This window comes from Lissotriton helveticus, chromosome 10, assembly GCF_964261635.1.
Source record: "Lissotriton helveticus chromosome 10, aLisHel1.1, whole genome shotgun sequence".
Classification (NCBI taxonomy): Eukaryota; Metazoa; Chordata; class Amphibia; order Caudata; family Salamandridae; genus Lissotriton; species Lissotriton helveticus.
This window is the reverse complement of record NC_136071.1, coordinates 1,125,217,217-1,125,235,222: the sequence shown is the minus strand read 5'-3', so window position 1 is coordinate 1,125,235,222 and position 18,006 is coordinate 1,125,217,217. Positions and strand designations below refer to the sequence as shown.

General features: G+C 48.2%; 2 protein-coding genes across 2 annotated transcripts in view; both read right to left on the bottom strand.

Moving 5' to 3' along the window:
• The window catches only part of TOPAZ1 (testis and ovary specific TOPAZ 1), a 2,142,665-nt gene that overhangs the window by 1,668,690 nt on the left and 455,969 nt on the right, over window positions 1-18,006 (bottom strand). Inside the window, exon 5 of the mRNA XM_078663910.1 lies at window positions 1,880-1,938. Within this exon, the coding sequence (XP_078520036.1) occupies window positions 1,880-1,938 (59 nt within the window). The remainder of the gene's footprint in view (window positions 1-1,879; window positions 1,939-18,006) is intronic.
• Window positions 5,044-16,571, bottom strand: LOC144785293 (uncharacterized). Its single transcript, XM_078664269.1, has 3 exons — window positions 16,502-16,571; window positions 10,471-11,520; window positions 5,044-5,105 (listed from the first exon to the last, which is right to left on the bottom strand). The coding sequence occupies exons 1-3, from the start codon at window positions 16,569-16,571 to the stop codon at window positions 5,044-5,046; spliced, it is 1,182 nt and encodes a 393-aa protein (XP_078520395.1).

Below are 18,006 nucleotides of genomic sequence, written 5' to 3'. Positions count from 1 at the left end.
CTAGCTGTATCAGATCAGGTCCCACTGCTTTCCCTGAAGGGAGATCTTTAAAAGCCCTTTGTATTTCTTCTGGGGTAAAGCTTACCATCAAAGCATTTTTGTCCTCCACCGTAAGCCTATCTAGTGAGGCAGCCTCTAAATACTGCTCAATTTCCTCTTCGTTTTGACATGCCCCCCTATCCTGGGTATATAATTTCTCATAGAAATCCTGGAAAACTGAGCAGATCTCCTTTGGCGTTTTAACTAATATTCCTGCCTCCGTGATCATCTCTGATCTGACCTCTGGTAGCTGCCTGCCGTGTTTTTATAGCTAGAATTCGACCAACTTGTTCGCTATATTCATATTGCTCTTGCCTCCTAGCTAGATATTTTCCTGCTGCCTTTGAAGCATATACTTCGCCTACTGCCGCCTTAGCCAAAGGCAGATTTTTGTCAGCTCTTATCACATCCCCCTTAGCTCTAATAATTTTAACCAGCTCTTCTTCTAACGTCACTACTAAATTTATCTTTCTCTCTATAGCTTCCTTTTCCAGCTTGTTTCGTCTAAGAGAGTAACTGATAGTTTCCCCTCTGATACCCGCCTTCAAAGCATCCCACACTATTGCTGGTGAAGCCGTCCCCCTATTAATCCCCAAAAATTCCCTGAGCCAACCTTCCATGTGGGCAATATAACTCGAATCCTGCAATAGAGCTCTTTCAAATGACCAACTAGTTGTGCCTTTCTGCCGATTTGGTATAGAAATATCCATAGAAAGCGGGTTGTGGTCTGACATCAATCTCGGAAGCTTTTTAATCTTGACCATCGGTATCAACGAGGGTGAGATCATAAAATAATCCAAGCGCGCTAAAGATTTATCGGGAGCCGAGTAGTATGTGATGCCTCCCCCCCAATTATCTGCTCCCAAATGTCAATCATACCATTGTCCTGCATAAGCTGTATCAAAGCTCTCTGGCTTTTTTTCTTTTTGCCAATAAACCTACCAGGATCATTCTTCCACAGCCCATTCAAACCATTTATATTCAGATCCCCACATAATATAATGGGAAGAGGCCAATTAGGCAGTTGAGAATTAATGTGGAGAAGGGTCTCTGGGTCATCCACTGTGGGTGCATAAATAGAGCATAATGTAAAATTAAAATCTTGCATTTGGCACTCGGCTAAAACCCATCGACCATATTTATCGGAGTGCTGTTTTTTCAGTATAACGGTATTTGCTCTTGCCAATATTGCTACCCCACGGGTTTTAGTCCCCTGAGTCGTGCAAGTCAGTAATTTATACCCCAATTGCTCCAGTAAAAACTTCTGGGAAATCTCTACATGTGTTTCCTCAACACAGATCAGATCAGCTTGAAGTGCCTTAAAATATTCTTTCAGGTCCTTTTTTCTAGCATCATTTAAACCACAAACATTAATTGTAACTATCCGCATAAATTTTCTTTAGTATCTGCATTCCACTTCCTATATATCCACATCTGATTTTCTTTCTTACCTGATGATGAATTTTTTTTCCCCAATTAACTGAAAGCTTTCTAATATTTTAAATGCCTACAGTTTAGCACAACTCTTTTAAATGAGACACTAAAGATCCAAATGGAACTGCACAGTCCTGAAGGAAACAAAGCGAAAATGTCGAAGCCATAAGTAATCTACCCAAGCAGGTACTTGTATGCAATTACACAGAGTGCATGTATCAAATGAAAGGACGAAACACCAGAGGATGCATCCAAGGACTAGTAATAACACAATTGCATCATTGTCAATTAAAAATCAAACACATTCTGTTAAAATACTTGCTTTGAGTAATCACATTTTACTTTTATATGGAAAGTTTTTTAATATTAAAATATAAACCATGCCAGAAAGTCAACAATTACATACCTCTCTTCATCAAAATCTTCTTCTTTAACATCATCATCAACTGGCAAAGGTAGAAGAACCTGAAAAAGTTGAACATTCGTTGAAATCACAATACTTAGAATCCCTAAATATTAGAAAATGACAAACCCACTGTTAACTGCATTTTCCAGGGTCACTTAATAATTTGTTTTTGTTGAAACTTCTGACAGTGCACTTTAATTAGAAAACGCAGACAGCAACTGCAAATGAAAGCTAGCAGGATACTTTGTCCTTGGGCTGCTACTTGGTTTGAACAAGTGACCAAAAAGGCATTTATTATTAAGAATAATCAAATATGTATTTTAAAACACTGAAGTTCAAATATTGGCAGCATCATCTTTCTTCACAATGCTTTAACAAAATATCATATAATAGTGCATCATTATATGACGTATATGTGAAGTTGCTGCAGTGCATGTGTCCATTCAAAAGTAGATTTGAGGAAGATACAGAAACCGGTATTGGGCTCTGTGCCAGACTAACTGTTTTGGGGGGAAATCAACCCTAAGAAACTTTTAACACCTACTGTTTGGGTGCAACAGCCATTGAAGACTGCTGTATGAACTCCCTTCTGGAAAGGATACATTGTTCCTATTTGACCAACTATATAAAAGGTTAAAAAAATATCCTAATTTATGGACTGCGCTGAAACAAGTCCTCGCAGTCCTGTGATTTGAAGAGGAAAGCAGAACAAACATGCGAAGTAGATCAATTCCAATAAATGTTAAATAACAAAAATCCTTTGTCAGAACTTACCAGTGGTTCCAGACAGATCGTAGCTTAAGCAGACGTTCATGTGCTGATTGACGGAAGGATTTAACTCATCCTACCCACCGTCGCTCAAGCATGTGGGTTGAGGAGAAGGGAGATTGTGGAGAGTGGACTCTCATGAGACAGCGGGAACACTGATCAAATAAGGATGATCCTCTATTCGTTTGCTCCATCAACTGCAATCTTTTTCCTATTACAAGATGGTATATTGAATGGGGAAAATCCATACTACTTTCTCTTCGGGGAGATGGGTACTGCTGAGTATTGAAGTGCGTCTTCACACTGAATTATTACCTGGCAACTAAATGCTGAAGGGTTGCTACCAACGATGTGAGACTGATCAACCTAGCTCCTTCCGCGTGACATTTCTTTTTTCTCACAGTTTTTCTTTGTTTTCTCCTCTTGTGGTTTAACCTTTCTGAACATTTTCATAATTACAATCCCCATTTAATTCTGCATCCAAGTCAGCAGTCGCCAAGACTCAAAGCAAATGAGTATATTTCTTAATTATCTTAATTATGTATATTAGTAAATATTTTTCATAGTTTAACACTGCTCTACACACTCACTACTTACAACTATAGATCAGCCATGGTCTCTGGCAATTCACCTGCGTGTTCCTTTTCCTGCTCCATTTCGTGAGTCCACTCAGGGGCATTACTTATCAGTTTCTCTGCTTAAATCTGAGATGCTAGTTGTAGATCTCACAGAGCCTGTGGATTTTAGGATTCATGACATCCTTAAAGTTTAGTATGAACTGTATGTTAATCTCCTTGTAGCTTTGAGCCTAGAAGTGTAGGTAATAGGCACAGGTAAACATTTCTTGGTAAGTGCAATTTAGCAGTCCTGGGATCGAAATTAATAGCATACACAAATGCTTTCTTGGGTGACTTCCTGTCAGGTTTTATACTATCGTGGGGTACTAAAATTTCATCAGTGATCCCCAGGAAAGAACTGATGTTTTCCAGAGATTAGACCCAAACCTGACACGTAGTTCTTCTGGCTTTTCTGTTGATCGTCAACAGTAAAGCTGATCACAGTGTTCTCCTCATGCATCCTGAGATTTATAACAAATTCTCAGGAGTCAGGTGCTTCATCCTGCAGTTAGGTGCCCCAGGTTCATCCTGAGACCATGTTTGATATGGGAGAATGTTGGTCTTGTGATTCATATCAGTCATTCTAAATTGTACCAGGCAGGTTAAATTAGGATTGTTCCACAACAACATTTTCAATATCAGCAGTCAGGTGCCCAACAGCTCTTCCCTCTCAACACTTCCTATGTAACTGCTATATAGAACATCTTATAACGATCCTCAACACCCACAATGAAGGATATCACTTGAATGCTAATAGCACCCAGATTTTAATCAGAATTCCCCAAAAATTACGAAGTCACTGAACTAACAAAGTTAGTTCCTTGATCACAACGGACTATGCATCAATGGAAACAAAAATGAAATCCTTCTTCTAGGCTCTGGAGATCCTCGAGTGATTCCACATTACTCACTCCAAATAATCTGTGCCACAACCTCACAGTTTTCAACTTGACGAGAAATCCTGGTATGTTCTTTAATGTAAGAACTATCCTTCACCACACAAATCAACAATGTGACCATCAATATGTTGCCCGTTCTGGGCTCCTACTACTACTGCAACTTATTAATGTATGGCATCTGGCTTGCTTTGGTCCATACATGCATTAACTTATGTTATGGCATCTAGATAAGTCTTCAGAGAAATAATACGTAAACTATACCATTCATACTCAGCCTACACAGACCAGACATCATCATACCTGCTTTATTTATTTTTTATAAATACTGCCAGTCAAAGCACAGAACTTAAAAATATGCATGTTCCCCAAAGGTTTATTGTAAATTATAATTAGTATTATTTATACAGTTCAACCACAGTGCGGTCAAGATAACCTCCACACAGTCCAGATCCTGACAAGTGAGCTGCTGGTCAAAAGGGTGTAATTAAGATGGCATCCATGGGGTGACTTGAGCAAAAGCAGATTTGGCTATGAAACAGAAAATTCCAGTATCCAAGAAGATCTAAGGCCAGCTAGACAAACATATGTTTCTTCATAATTTTAGCATCAGCAAAAGAAGTTAATAGTTAAAAGGGTTTTCAATCCAATCCAGCTTGTTTTGGGAGGGAAACGACTACACTTTCTTAAATGGCTGAGGAACTATCCCACTGAGGTATTGATGGGTGCCTGAAGAAATTCTCATATAACCAGAGAAGGCCAGAAGACTGGAGAAAAGCAAGGACAGCAGTATTTGTGGGGGCCCAAACTTCAGGCCAGAAAAGTGGAACTGACATTCAAGACGGTAATCAAAGGGATATCAGAGACAACTTGGTCCAATGATTTAGGTTTCCATGACCATAGGCCTCAAATCTTCAGACATGGCCATAATGTCCTCATATACATCTGTGATTTAGTAGAGAAGGAATTAGAAAGGTGATCACAAAGCACCCAAGACCATAGGACAGCTAAGCTGGGGGCAGAGGGATGACAAAACTCCTTCACAACATTAAGGTCTTTAGACATAGTGGATGAGGAGAGGAGCTGAGCAGTAATGAAACGATTTGGCTAAATAACAGTCAAGGTTTATTGTTTGAGCACCCTTTTGAACTCTGGCTCAGAGTCCTAGGAGTAATCAGAGGAGTCACTACAGCCTGTTTCCATATTTCTGGAAAACCTGCTGTGTCCAGGGATCTATTAAGTAGGTGAGTGACATAAGGGCATATTATTGATGTAATCTGGGAGAATATAAAGTGGGGGCAGGGGTCAAGGGGGGATCTTAATTTTACTTCCAGTATGGCTCACTCAACCTCTAGTTCTGTGAGAGGGAAGAAGTTGCCCATCTGTGTTGCGACCTCTGGATGTGGGGGTAGGTGTTCCCAGTTGGTTATGGCTGAGGAAGAGTTAGTATCAGTTCAGTTCAAAAGCTTTATTCGGTTTGTAATAACAACCAAATAAGCAAACTTAAAAATACATAACAGCCTCCATAACATTCTCAGAATAGTTCATGCTTACCATGGGCAACTATTTGTGCAATATAGGCATTATACATATGTGCAAAAAATGCTAAAAGATGTCCAGAACTGTACAAAATGCATAAAGTATCATATATGTCTAAAGGATATTATGCAATATGTGCAAATTTCACAATAAAGAGGCTAGTGCTTACAATATGCATAACAGACAATGGTCACCCAGGAGTTTTAAATGTTGCCTAATGTATAAATTACACAATGAAATACCTACTATAATTTGTGTTCATATCATACAGATTTTACCAAAAGTGACAAGTGCTAACATTGTACATTATGTGCAAATTACGCTATAAATTGTCACTTGTCAGCTATATTCTTTTTTGTGCAAATTATGCAAAAAATGCAAGATGCCTTAGATACCAGATTCATTGCACCATATCATATTATATACAAACTTAAAAAGTAATAGATTTCCTAGCAGCAATGCATTTTAAAATATAAGATGCCACATAGAAGCAAACATCCGGGCTTTCCAGAGTAGATACTAGCCTCATAGCATTTTTAGTGGATCGAACATTATATTTTAAAAACGAAGGTTTCAGATAAAATTTCCTTAAAAAATAGGAAAATTTACAAAACATTAAAAAATGGCAGCAACTTTGTTTAGACATATAAATGGGCATACAGAGCTGGAACTTTTTTTCATAATCGGGAGGGCCACGAGATGATGGAAAATCCCTAGCCTTAAGCGTGTCAGGACAAATGGATGGGAGGTTTTTGTTACATCAGTCAAATATGCCTGAAAAGCAGCTTTAAGATTTAATTGCTGGTAAAATACAAGGGTAGGTTGTTGCCCAATTAGTCTCCCTCGTGTCTCCCTTTTATAGACTAAAAAGGTTTAGCTCTTTTTTTTTAATTAAAGCTGCATACTCTGGTTCTATATAGATGTTACAATTAAACAGGAGGCTATACCAATAATGGATAAAACTTAACCAGGGGATACGTGAACAATGGTCAAGCTTCAGGCAGTCTTTAATAATACGTTGTGTAAATAAAGTTTCCTCTTTCGGCCAAATAGAACGCCATAATAAAAGAGGGCGTAAAGCGGCTAAATCTGAGATGTAGTTAAGTCCCACTTCCCACCTGAGGCCCGGGGTTGGGGACAGAGGGAGCTGGCTGCCGCTTGGGGCAGCGGGAGGGCGGCTTGCTTGAACTGGGTCCCCTCGCTCATCTGCCTAGCCGGGCCCCTGGAAATGAATATGCTACTTACTAGTATGCATCTGTTCTTGGCATGTAGGGCTGCTGACATTCATATCTATAGCATAGATCGCCGCCTAGTGTTGGGTCCGGATGATTGCACATTGTTGTCCTGGAAGAGTCTTCGAAGTATCACGAGATAGGTGGCTCCTCCCCTGGACTACAGTGCGCATGGGCATCGACTCCATCCCCAGATTGTTTTTAGCCAAACAGTGTGAGCGATGACCATGCTAAGAGTAAGTCTAAATTCTGCAGCCGCTACAGGCGCCGGGGAGGAGGGCGGGCGATATGAATGTCAGCAGCCCTACATGCCAAGAACAGATGCATACTGGTAAGTAGCATATTCAGTTCGAGGCATGTGGGCTGCTGAATTCATATCTATAGCATAGAATAAATAGCAGTCCCTCCATTAAAGGCGGCCGCCTGTGCCAGCTGCAGACGTTTGAAAAAGTGTCTTAAGAACAGCCTGCCCTACAGCTGCTTGGAGTGCACATCTACACAGTAGTGTTTAGTAAACGTGAGTGGTGTAGACCATGTGGCTGATCTACAAATATCTTCCAAAGGGATATTACCAAGGAAAGCCATGGAGGCCCCCAACTTGCGGGTGGAGTGGGCTCTGGGGGGGGACCGTTAAAGTGCGCTTAGCCTTGTGATAGCAAATCTGAATACACTTAACGATCCACCTGGCTATACCTGCTTTGGAAATGGGGTTGCCTTTGTGCTGGGCTGAAAAGGCAACAAAGAGTTGTTGTGTCTTCCTAAATTCTTTGGTCCTATCGATGTAGTACATCAAAGCTCGTTTGACATCAAGAGTGTGGAGCATTCTTTCAGCAACTGTCTCTGGGTTTTGAAAGAACGCGGGCAGTTCAATGGTCTGATTGACATGGAACTGCGAAACCACTTTAGGAAGAAATTTAGGGTTAGTGCGCAGCACCACCCTGTTGGAGTGAATTTGAATGAATGGCTCTTGTACAGTGAGCCACTGTAGCTCACTAACATGACGTAGAGACGTAATGGCAATGAGAAAAGCCACTTTCCACGTTAAGAACTGAATCTCACATGAATGTAGAGGCTCAAAAGGTGAGCCCATCAACCTGGTGAGGACCACATTGAGGTTCCATACAGGAGCAGGCGGGGTCCTGGGAGGGATGACCCGCTTCAGTCCTTCTAGGAAGGCTTTAATGGCAGGCACTATGAAAACGGAGAGATGCTGCCTGTTTTGGAGATAAGCCGCTATGGCGGATAAGTGTATCCGAATGGAAGCATTTGCTAGATTGCAGTTGTAAAGATGTAACAAATAACAGATGATGTTGGGAGTGGATGCATCTAGCGGGTTGATGTTGTGTTCAGTACAGTAAATGACAAACCGCTTCCAGTTTGCTGCATAGCAAGCTCTGGTGGTGGGCTTTCTTGCCTCCCGTATGATATCCATGCATTCAGGAGGCAAGTCAAGGTAGCCAAACTCTAAGACTTCAGGAGCCAGATCGCCAGGTTGAGCTGTTGCGGATCTGGATGCTGAATGTCGCCACGGTTCTGCGTCAAAAGCCTGGGTGTGAGGTGCAGCCTTTGATGCGGTACCACGGAAAGTTCCAGAAACGTGGTGTACCATGGTTGGCGTGCCCACGTTGGAGCAACCAGGATGAGTGTCATCGAGTGTTGCTTTAGCTTTCGTGCCACCAGCGGTATGAGAGGTGCTGGCGGAAAAGCGTACGCCAATCTGCCTGACCAGTTCATCCATATCGCATTGCCCTGCGACTGTGGGTAAGGGAACCTGGCGGCAAAGCTTTGGCATTTTGCGTTTTCCCTTGTGGCAAACAGGTCTATCTCCGGATGACCCCATTGCTGGAAGTACGGGCGGAGTACTGATGGGTGTATCTCCCACTCGTGCATTTGATGGCTGTGTCTGCTGAGCAGATCCGCCATCTGATTGTTCTTGCCCGGGAGGTGTTCCGCCATGAGGAAGATGTTCCTCTGAATGGCCCACTTCCACATGCTCTGAGCCAGATGAGACAACTGTGGAGAGTGTGTGCCTCCCTGCTTTTAAATGTAGTACATGGCCGTCATGTTGTCCGTCCGGATCAACACGACTTTGTTGCACAGATGTACTTTGAATGACTTCAATGCCATGAAGATTGCCATCAGTTCTAGGTAGTTGATGTGCATCTTCTTTTGCTGCGTAGTCCATAGTCCCTGCACCGTGTAGTGGAGTACATGAGCTCCCCATCCCTGGAGAGATGCGCCAGTCGTCAGGATAATCTGCGGCACAGGCTCTTGGAATGGTCGGCCCTTGCAAAGGTTGTGTGGATTCCACCAATGCAGAGAGTTGTATGCTCGACCGGTCACCAACACTAGGTCGTTCAGCTGTCACTGAGCCTGAGTTCACTGATGAGCCAAGCATTCTTGGAGCAGACGCATATGTAGCCTCGCATGCGGGACTATGAAGATGAAGGAGGCCTTCGTGCCTATCAACTGCATGAACACTCTTGCTGGGAGCGAGTGTTGCGGTCTGAACTTTTGGATCAGTGACTGAATGCTGTCGATCCTCACAGGATTTGGCTGAGCCGTGGCTGCCAGAGTATTTATAGTCGCGCCCAGGTACTGCCGTACATGGGCTGGCTGAAGGTGCGATTTCGGGTCATTTAGTGAGAATCCCAGATTGTGAAGAAGGTGAATGGTGCGGGACATGTTGGCGGCACACTGCTGGGCCGACTTTGCTTGGACAAGCCAGTCGTCCAGATAAGGGTAAACGTGAACGTTCTGCCTCCTGAGATGCGCCGCCACTGTCGCCAGGCATTTCGTGAACACCCTGGGCGCTGTGGTCACCCCGAAAGGGAGATGCCGACCCTGAATGGTGAACCTGAGGTATTTTCTGTGTGATGGATGCAGTGGAATGTGGAAATAGGCATCCTTGAGATCCAAGGTTGCGAGGAAGTCTCCCTGATTGAGCAACGGGAGAACCTGCTGCAGTGTGAGCATATGAAAGTGTTCTGATAGAATGTACTGATTCAGGGGTCTGAGGTCCAGAATGGGTCTGAGGGACCCGTCCTTCTTTGGGATTAAGAAGTACAGGGAGTACACTCCCGTGCCTTCTTCCTCCACCGGCACGAGCTCGATTGCCCCTTTTTGCAGCATGACAAGTACCTCCTGCTGCAATAAGTGCAAATGCTCTGTGGACATAGGACGGTGTTTTGGTGGCATGTTGGGTGGAGTGGATGTCAACTCCAGACAATAACAGAACTGGATAAGTTTCCTGACCCACCTGTCTGTGGTGATGGATTTCCAGACTGGCAGGAACTGCTGGAGTCTCCCCCCCAGACAGGTGTAGTATGGTCGGGGGGCAGTGACAGGGCGTCACTGTTTGTTGGTGGCGGAGGAGCGGGAGTTGTTGTTTCCGCGACCTCTGCCCTTGGTGCTGTTGCCCCGATAGCCGCCTCTACTCTGCTTGGTGTAAGAGGACTGCGCCCCACCTTTATTGTATTGCGTTTGCTGGGACATCTGGCCTCTGGAAACACCTCTATTGCCTGAGCGACGAAAATTACTGCTCCGAAACTGCTGGGACTGTAGAGCCCCCATGGACTTCGCAGTCTCGGTATCCTTCTTGATCTTTTCTAAGGTGGTATCCACCTCTGGACCAAATAACCTATCTGGGTTTACTGGCTGATTGAGGATGGTGGTTTGTATCTCCGGCTTGAAACCGGAGATTCTGAGCCAGGCCTGACGTCTAAACATGACACTGGTGTTAATGGCTCTGGCCGCGGTGTCTGCCACGTCCAGGGCACATTTAATAGAAGCGTTGGAGATAAGCTTCCCTTCCTGAATAAGCATCTCAGCTGCCTCCTTATACTGGTCTGGAAGATGATGTAACAGGGTCTCTAGCGTGTCATAGTGGGCCCTGTCATATCTGGCTAGGAGTGCTTGAGTGTTAGAAATACGCCAAATATTGGCTGCTTGAGCCGCCACCCTCTTCCCTGATGCCTCCAGCACTTTAGATTCCTTGTCAGGGGGAGGAGCATCACCAGTGGTCTGGGAGTTCGCCCTCTTCCGGGCATTAGAAACTACCAGAGAGTCCAATGGCAACTGGCCCTTGATGTAGGTAGGGTCGCTAGGTGCCGGCTTATATTTCTTTTCAATCCTAGGGTTGATCACCCTGGCCCGTGTGGGTTCCTTAAAAATGTCTGCAGCATGTTTTAGAACCCCTTTTAGCATGGGGAGAGTCTTGACAGTCTTCTCTGCTGCTGAAAAGGTATCAAATAGGAAGTCCACTTCGATAGGGTCAGCGTGGAGCTCCACGTCGTGGTTTTTAGCCACCCTCTCAATGAGAGCATTAAATGCAGCTGAATCCTCAGTAGGAGAGGGCTTGACATTGTAGACCTGAGGGTCCTGTGCAGTATGCTGATCCACTGGGTCACTTGCATCTGCCCATGAGTCTTGGTGCTCCTCAGGATCAGTGTTGGCTGGAAAGTTATACTCCTTGTCCTCATCACCTCCACCCTCTTCATCTGAGTAGGTGTTGAGGGTGTAGCCACTCGTGGAGTTTGTGGAGCAAGAGGCTCCACCAGAACAGGGGAGTCCACAGCAGGCTTCTTGCGCTTTAAAGGAATGGTGTAGGACTCCAAAGGCTGGGTTGCCGTGATCTTCCTCTTGTAGAGGGTTAGTTTCCCGGTGTCGGCGTCGATAAAGTGTTCGACTGCTCCTCTACCGAGGGTTGTCGAGGTTTCAAGCTCCCAAGCGGCTGAGAAGGCTTCGACGACGTAGACCCGTGGACGGGCACTTCGGTGACCGACCGTGGTGCGAAGGCCTTTGGCGCTACCTTCGGCGGCAACGTAAACAGGATTGGCGTCGAAGACTTTGGCGTTGCAGCAGCCGGCTTCGGTGTGGAAGCATCCTTCGGTGCGGACGCGGAAGCCTTGTTCCTGATGCGCTGTAGAGAGTCCGACACCTGCTTCGTAAAGGAAGCGGACGGTTTCGTCGACCCGACAGACATCTTCGGTCCACCTGCGAGTGAAGACTCGAGCGTCGATGCCTTGTTCTTATCCGGCCGAGGCACAGGATCAGGCCCCTTCGGCACACCATGCCCTTTTTCCGTGCCGAGGGCCTTCAGCGCCGACGTTGACTTGTCGGTGCACTTGAGAACCGGGCGCGGTGCCCCAGCCTTCGGATCAACGCCCTTGGCCGATTTCGGCTCGACACTCTTGACCGACTGACTCTGCGCCTTTGCCCGACTTTGGCTCGGCGTCCTTGGTCGACTTCCCCGGGTAGAGGGCCTTCTTCGGTTTCGGCTGCCCCGACGTGTCCGAAGACGAGGAGGTTGCCGGAGGGACAGACGTCTTTTGTTTCTACGGCGTCTCTATAGGTTTCGTTTTAGTCGACACCGAAGGTTTCGGTTTCACCAAAGTAGGCTCCGTAGAAGTGTCCGTAGCCGGGCCCGTAGGCGAGGCCGTGGATTGGGGGTGAAGGTCTTGGGTAAGGCCGTGTGGCGATCCCTCGACCTGAGCCGTAGTAATTGTTCGCTCTGGGCTTAGCTCTTCACATGAGCTATAACCGGTGGCCCCGTAGGCCTCATTATCGACTTCTTCCTCGACCACCTCGACATCCGCGTCGTATTCATAGTCTATCTCCGCCGGAGGGGAAATCTGCATATGAACTTCCTGTTCATCTGCTTCTTCTCTGTCAAAGATGTCCACTGGTGCCGGGGCCGACCGCCGGGCCTCCTGGCCTCCTGGCGCGCCACGCGCCGAAGTCGAATCGTTTTCTTCGATCGAAACCTGGAACAAGCCATACAGCTGGCTTCATCGTGGTCCGGCGACAGGCACTTGTTGCACACGGGGTGGACGTCGATGTGTGGGTACTTCGATCCGCACACGGGACATTTCTTGAACGGACTCCGTTCCATGATGTGTCGTCGAAGTCTTGCTGCGTCGACTGGGCCTCGAGCACCGAAGAGCCACGCAACTTTTCTGGATGTCCGACTCCGGAACGGAGACGGAGCAGAGCTGGGCACCGACCGCAAAACAATACCGACGGTATAGGAAAAAGCCTTCAGGCCTTAAGAATAGTCTATTTCGATTCCGAACTGGAGATGTCGAATATACATCCGAACCCAATGGCGGAAAAAAACAATCTGGGGATGGAGTCGATGCCCATGCGCACTGTAGTCCAGGGGAGGAGCCACCTATCTCGTGATACTTCGAAGACTCTTCCAGGACAACAATGTGCAATCATCCGGACCCAACACTAGGCGGCGATCTATGCTATAGATATGAATTCAGCAGCCCACATGCCTCAAACTCAGCTGACATTCACGCCTCAAAAGCAGCCAACGGACACACTGATCCTTCTGGGAGGTCCTCCCGCCGGCAGGAGGTGCGCCATCATAATAGCCTTTCGGTTGTGTGTAGGCTCTGGTGGAGGGCCCCTGGGGGAGCTTGGACGTGTTGGAGTGGACCGGCTGTCTTTTGGGCAGTAGGGGGTCCCCATTCCAAGGAGGCCCCCTCCTCCCACCCTTTTAGGAGCTGCGCGCCCCACGGGGCCCCTCCGTTGCCGGCTGAGGCTGGCGATGGCTCCATCAAGGGACCTCTGTACTTCAGGATGATGGCGGCCCTCCCTCTCGCCCGCTCCTGAGAGCAGATGCCCGCAGAGTACGCTCAGGTCCTGACGCAGATAAATCCTTGATCTTTGGGCCCCTCCTAGTTTGGTGGTGTGAAGCCACAGCACAATCTGGGTCTGGGCTGACTGGTCCCCTCTCCCAATCGGCACCCTCTCAATGGAAACTGCTGAAGACGCCTGGGAGATTGACCGTGGAACCCCGCGGTAACCTGGGTTGGAGGGACCTATCAGAGCCATCTCTGAGCTGAGGACCAGAGCCCCTCCTTACTTCTTCCGGAATCCCCCCCATCACCTGGAGCGGCGCGAGAGGCGCCCGTGGCTGCTGATCCGATCACTCCCTGTTTGTCGGCCTTGCCCACTTCGGATGTGCCTGGGGTCCCGGCTCCTCCTGCTGGACGAGACCATGGGGAGAGTCCGGAGACCGAAACCTCCCGCCACGTAGACCAAGATGGACCAATACACGACCACCGAAACCGGGGCAACGGGGGTCCCGCGGACAAAGATGCCCCCGCCACTACGAATCTCACTACTATCCTCCAAGTCATTCGCACCTCTCAATCATCGGTGGAGGGCAAGATAGAAGAAGTCCAGGTTGACATGACTAATCCATCAAGACCTTCGTAACGCCACAGCCCGGATCAAAGAAACTGAGTCCTGCATCTCCATGGTGGAGGGTGATATCCAACAGCTTAAAAGCCAGGTCAGCCGCCTTCAAACTCAAACTCAAGAATTACACAGAAGGGCTGAGGACGCCGAGAACAGGTCAAAACAACCTCTGGCTGGTGGGGTTTCCAGAGGGCTTGGCACAGGGCAGAACACCTGACTTCATTGAACGCTGGCTGCACTCGTGGATGCTCAAGGGCTCTCTCTCCCTGTGGTTAGCAATTGAGTGGGCCCACCGATCTTTGCCCCCAAGCCACCACCGGGTGCACCCCACCAGCCAATAATAGGATGAATTCTTTAATTTCAGGGACCAAGACTCCATCCTGGCTGAAGCACGCAAGCTGGAACATCTCAAATATCAAGGCCAGGTGATCATGATCTTTCCTGACTATACCAGGAAGGTCCAGGGCCAAAGACGCTCCTTCGGAGAAGTCTAGTCAAAGCTCCATGCCTTGAACATCCAATATAGGCTTCTCTTCCCGGCCCGCCTCCGAGTGGTGTTCCAAAACAGGACCCTCTTCTTCGAATCCCCTGAGGAAGCCTCGACGTGGCTAATGGAGGAGCGCCCTCTGCGAGTCAATGGCCGGGGCTATTACCCCAATAGCCTCACAGAGGATGCCCGAAGGGACCTACCTAACCATGACCTAAGCACAGTCGCTCGCACAGGGAAATGAGACTCGCAGCAAGCCAGATCAGATTCACCGTTGGGCCCCAGTCATAGTTCAGCGTCTGGAGCACCCCCAAGTGACTGCGCGTCGCATTGGCTCCCCACACCTCTCGGACCCGGGAAGAACTCCGCCCGCTCATCTCCACCTAACCTAACCGATACTGATCTCTCCCGGAGTCCGGCCCTCCTCAAGGTCCTACCTTGAGCTTGCAATGGACCGCTGGCCGTGATCAGCTCTGCAGCCCAGGAACAGTACTGAAACTTGACGCCGCTTATCTCTCTTGATGGATACTGCCACAGAACATCCTGATATGAGATGGGGTCCTCCACAAATCCCCATTCTGAACTGTTTCAGTTTGGTTCTTTTTCCAGTTCTTCTCTGTTCGGGAACGGAAGCATCTGTCGACCCGAAGTATAGGGAGGGGAGAGGGGTGGAACACAGGACCGTTGTTTTTGTTGACACATCTTCTTCATTCCGCCACCATCTCTGACCGGCAGCATAGTAAGCGCACGCACAGCTTACACTACAATGATGCACTTATTAACTCATACAGGCGGAGCATTCCTCCCGCACCTGCCTCCCGTTCCGAGAGTCTAACCGCACACTTTTATCCCCCATGACAGACACTAATAGTGGGAGGGGAATGCTCCACATAATGTCATGGAATGTTAATGGGCTGTTAGAGTCAAGCGAACAGCAGTCCTGAATTACACACCACGCCACGCAGTTGACATACTGATGCCCCAAGAAACCCACCTTGCAGGCAACAACTGCCCCTTCGAGGGACATAGCCTTCCTTGTGCGCCGTGCCCTCCTATTTGTACTAGGCAAGATCACTACTGACCCTTCAGGTAGCTTTGTGGCCTTGGAAGGGACCATAGGAGACTGGGCCCTGAACTTGCTGTCCCTTTACTCCCGCCATTATTGATGGCCTTCACCCTTAAGCGTACCGCAGATCTGTATTGCCACCTTGCCCCTGGGAATGACCATTGTTGGGGGGAGGGGGGGAAGGAGGGGGGGGATTTCAAAGCAGTCTTGAAAGCTGACCTTGAAACCGACGGAGCCCCCTCGGCCACTAGAATCACCCACGCTAATATTTTGACGAACTGGGAGGCCGCTCTAGGGTTATGCGACGCCTGCAGACTTTGGCATCCAATGACCCGTCATGACACACACAACCTCGGCATCCCACCACATTCACGTATTGGACTATATTTTCATGCCAGCCATGGACTGTTGAATAATTAAAGATATCACCATCCTCCCCAGAGGCATTTCCGACCATTCACCCTTAATGATGGAGACTGGCAACCTCCCAGCGTCTTTGCGCCGATTTGGAGGCTAAACGCCTGATGTCTCCAGGTTAAAGATTTTAGGGAATCGGTGGGCGACTATCTCCAACGCTACTTTGGTCTCCTCACCTGGTACCCTGTGGGAAGTTGGTAAGGCCACCATTCGTGGCTTCGCTAAGGGCCAGCTCAAACTCCAACGCACTGTGCAAGACGCCCGGCTTGCGCTACTGGAAGCTCAAGCCACCCTCATCGAGGCCTAGCCGCCTGAGGGGAGATCCGAGGCCCAAGTTAGAAGAGTGGCATTTTTGAGGGATGTTTCGGCAGACTTTCTTGGAGTTTACCAAGCTGTTGTAGAGGTCCTCGGTGGCGAGAGTCTATGGCTGGGGAGACAAAAACGGTAAGCTCCTCCATCTCCGGGCCACGTACCCATTGGCCAACCGCATTATAACGGAGGTGATAGCCCCGGATAGCTCGACTCACCACTCCCCGGAAAGGTAGCTCAGTGTTTTGCCACCTACTACGCCGCCCTCTACTCCCCTCAACTTCCAAATCGTTCACTCCCGGAAATGCTTCATCAGGAGCAGATCTCTGTCCTGCGGCGGAGGCGCTGGACCTCCTAATTACTCTGGAGGAGATCAACGAAGCCATATCTCAAATGGCCTCTGGTAAGACCCCGGGGCCAGACGGACTCCCACATGAGTTTTATGTGGCCTACCGAGACATGCTAGGGCCTCACCTTCCGGAGGTGTACGCCGAGGCGACAGACAGGGGCTTGTTCCATGCGGAAACTGATAATGCCACCATCTTGGTGATTCCCAAGTCTCAGCCCCCCTCAAAGCACTGCTCTTAGTACCGCCCCGTCTCTCTCATTAACTTTGCCTCTGTCTTAGCCAATCGCATGCGACACCATTTGGCCAAGCTGGTCCACCCCGACCAATGCAGCTTCATGCCCTCTCGGGGCACCAGACACTGTCTCAGGCACCTCCACCTCGCTCTTGAGAATCGCCAGCGATTTACTCCCTACTCATCTCTCCTTCTCGTTGACTTCGGGGAAAGCGTTTGATTCTGTGGACTGGCGATATCTTGAGGAGGAGTTGACGGAGATGGGATTTAGGAAATACTTCTGCAAACCTGGTAAAGACTATACAGTAAGCCGCGGGCCAGGGTGCTGGTCAATGGAGCACTGTCACAGCCCTTCCCCATCAGGAGCGGCATGAGGCAGGTTTGCACCCTCTTGCCCCTCCTCTTTGCATTGGCAATGGAGCCCTTCGCTTGCCTCATACAGTCGGACGCGCAAATTATGGGGTGGAAATGGCCCAGGCTGGGGGAAGACAAAATTGCCCTTTATCCAGACATTATGCTCTTTCAAGTGGAGCCAGCGCAGTCAGGCCCCGGTGCCTTCTCTCATCGAGTAGGTCTCTGGCCTCCGACTGAACTCAGTTCTGGTTCCCCTTCATTTTTCGAGGGAGTGCTTCGACTGGCAGACCAAAATACCTCATCGGAGACAGTCCTTCAAGTACCGCGGGATATGGGTTGCCCTCCTCCCAGACCTTGCCTGATTGCTCAAAAAGGTCCAAGCTGACCACCCCAGATGGCAAACGCTGCACTTGAACCCTATGGGCAAAATAGCCTTGTTTAAAATGATGATCTTACTCCGGTTCCTATATCTACTTCAGAATGTACCCTTGCTCTTCTCACGGCCGTGGTTCAGAGAGATATACAGTTTCGCTAAAAGTTCCTCTGGGGAGGTCGGAGGCCCCGGTTGGCCCTCACCCAGTTCCGGATCCCGCCCTTTAATGGCGACCTTGGGGTGACAAACCTGTACCTTTATTACATGGCAACCCGG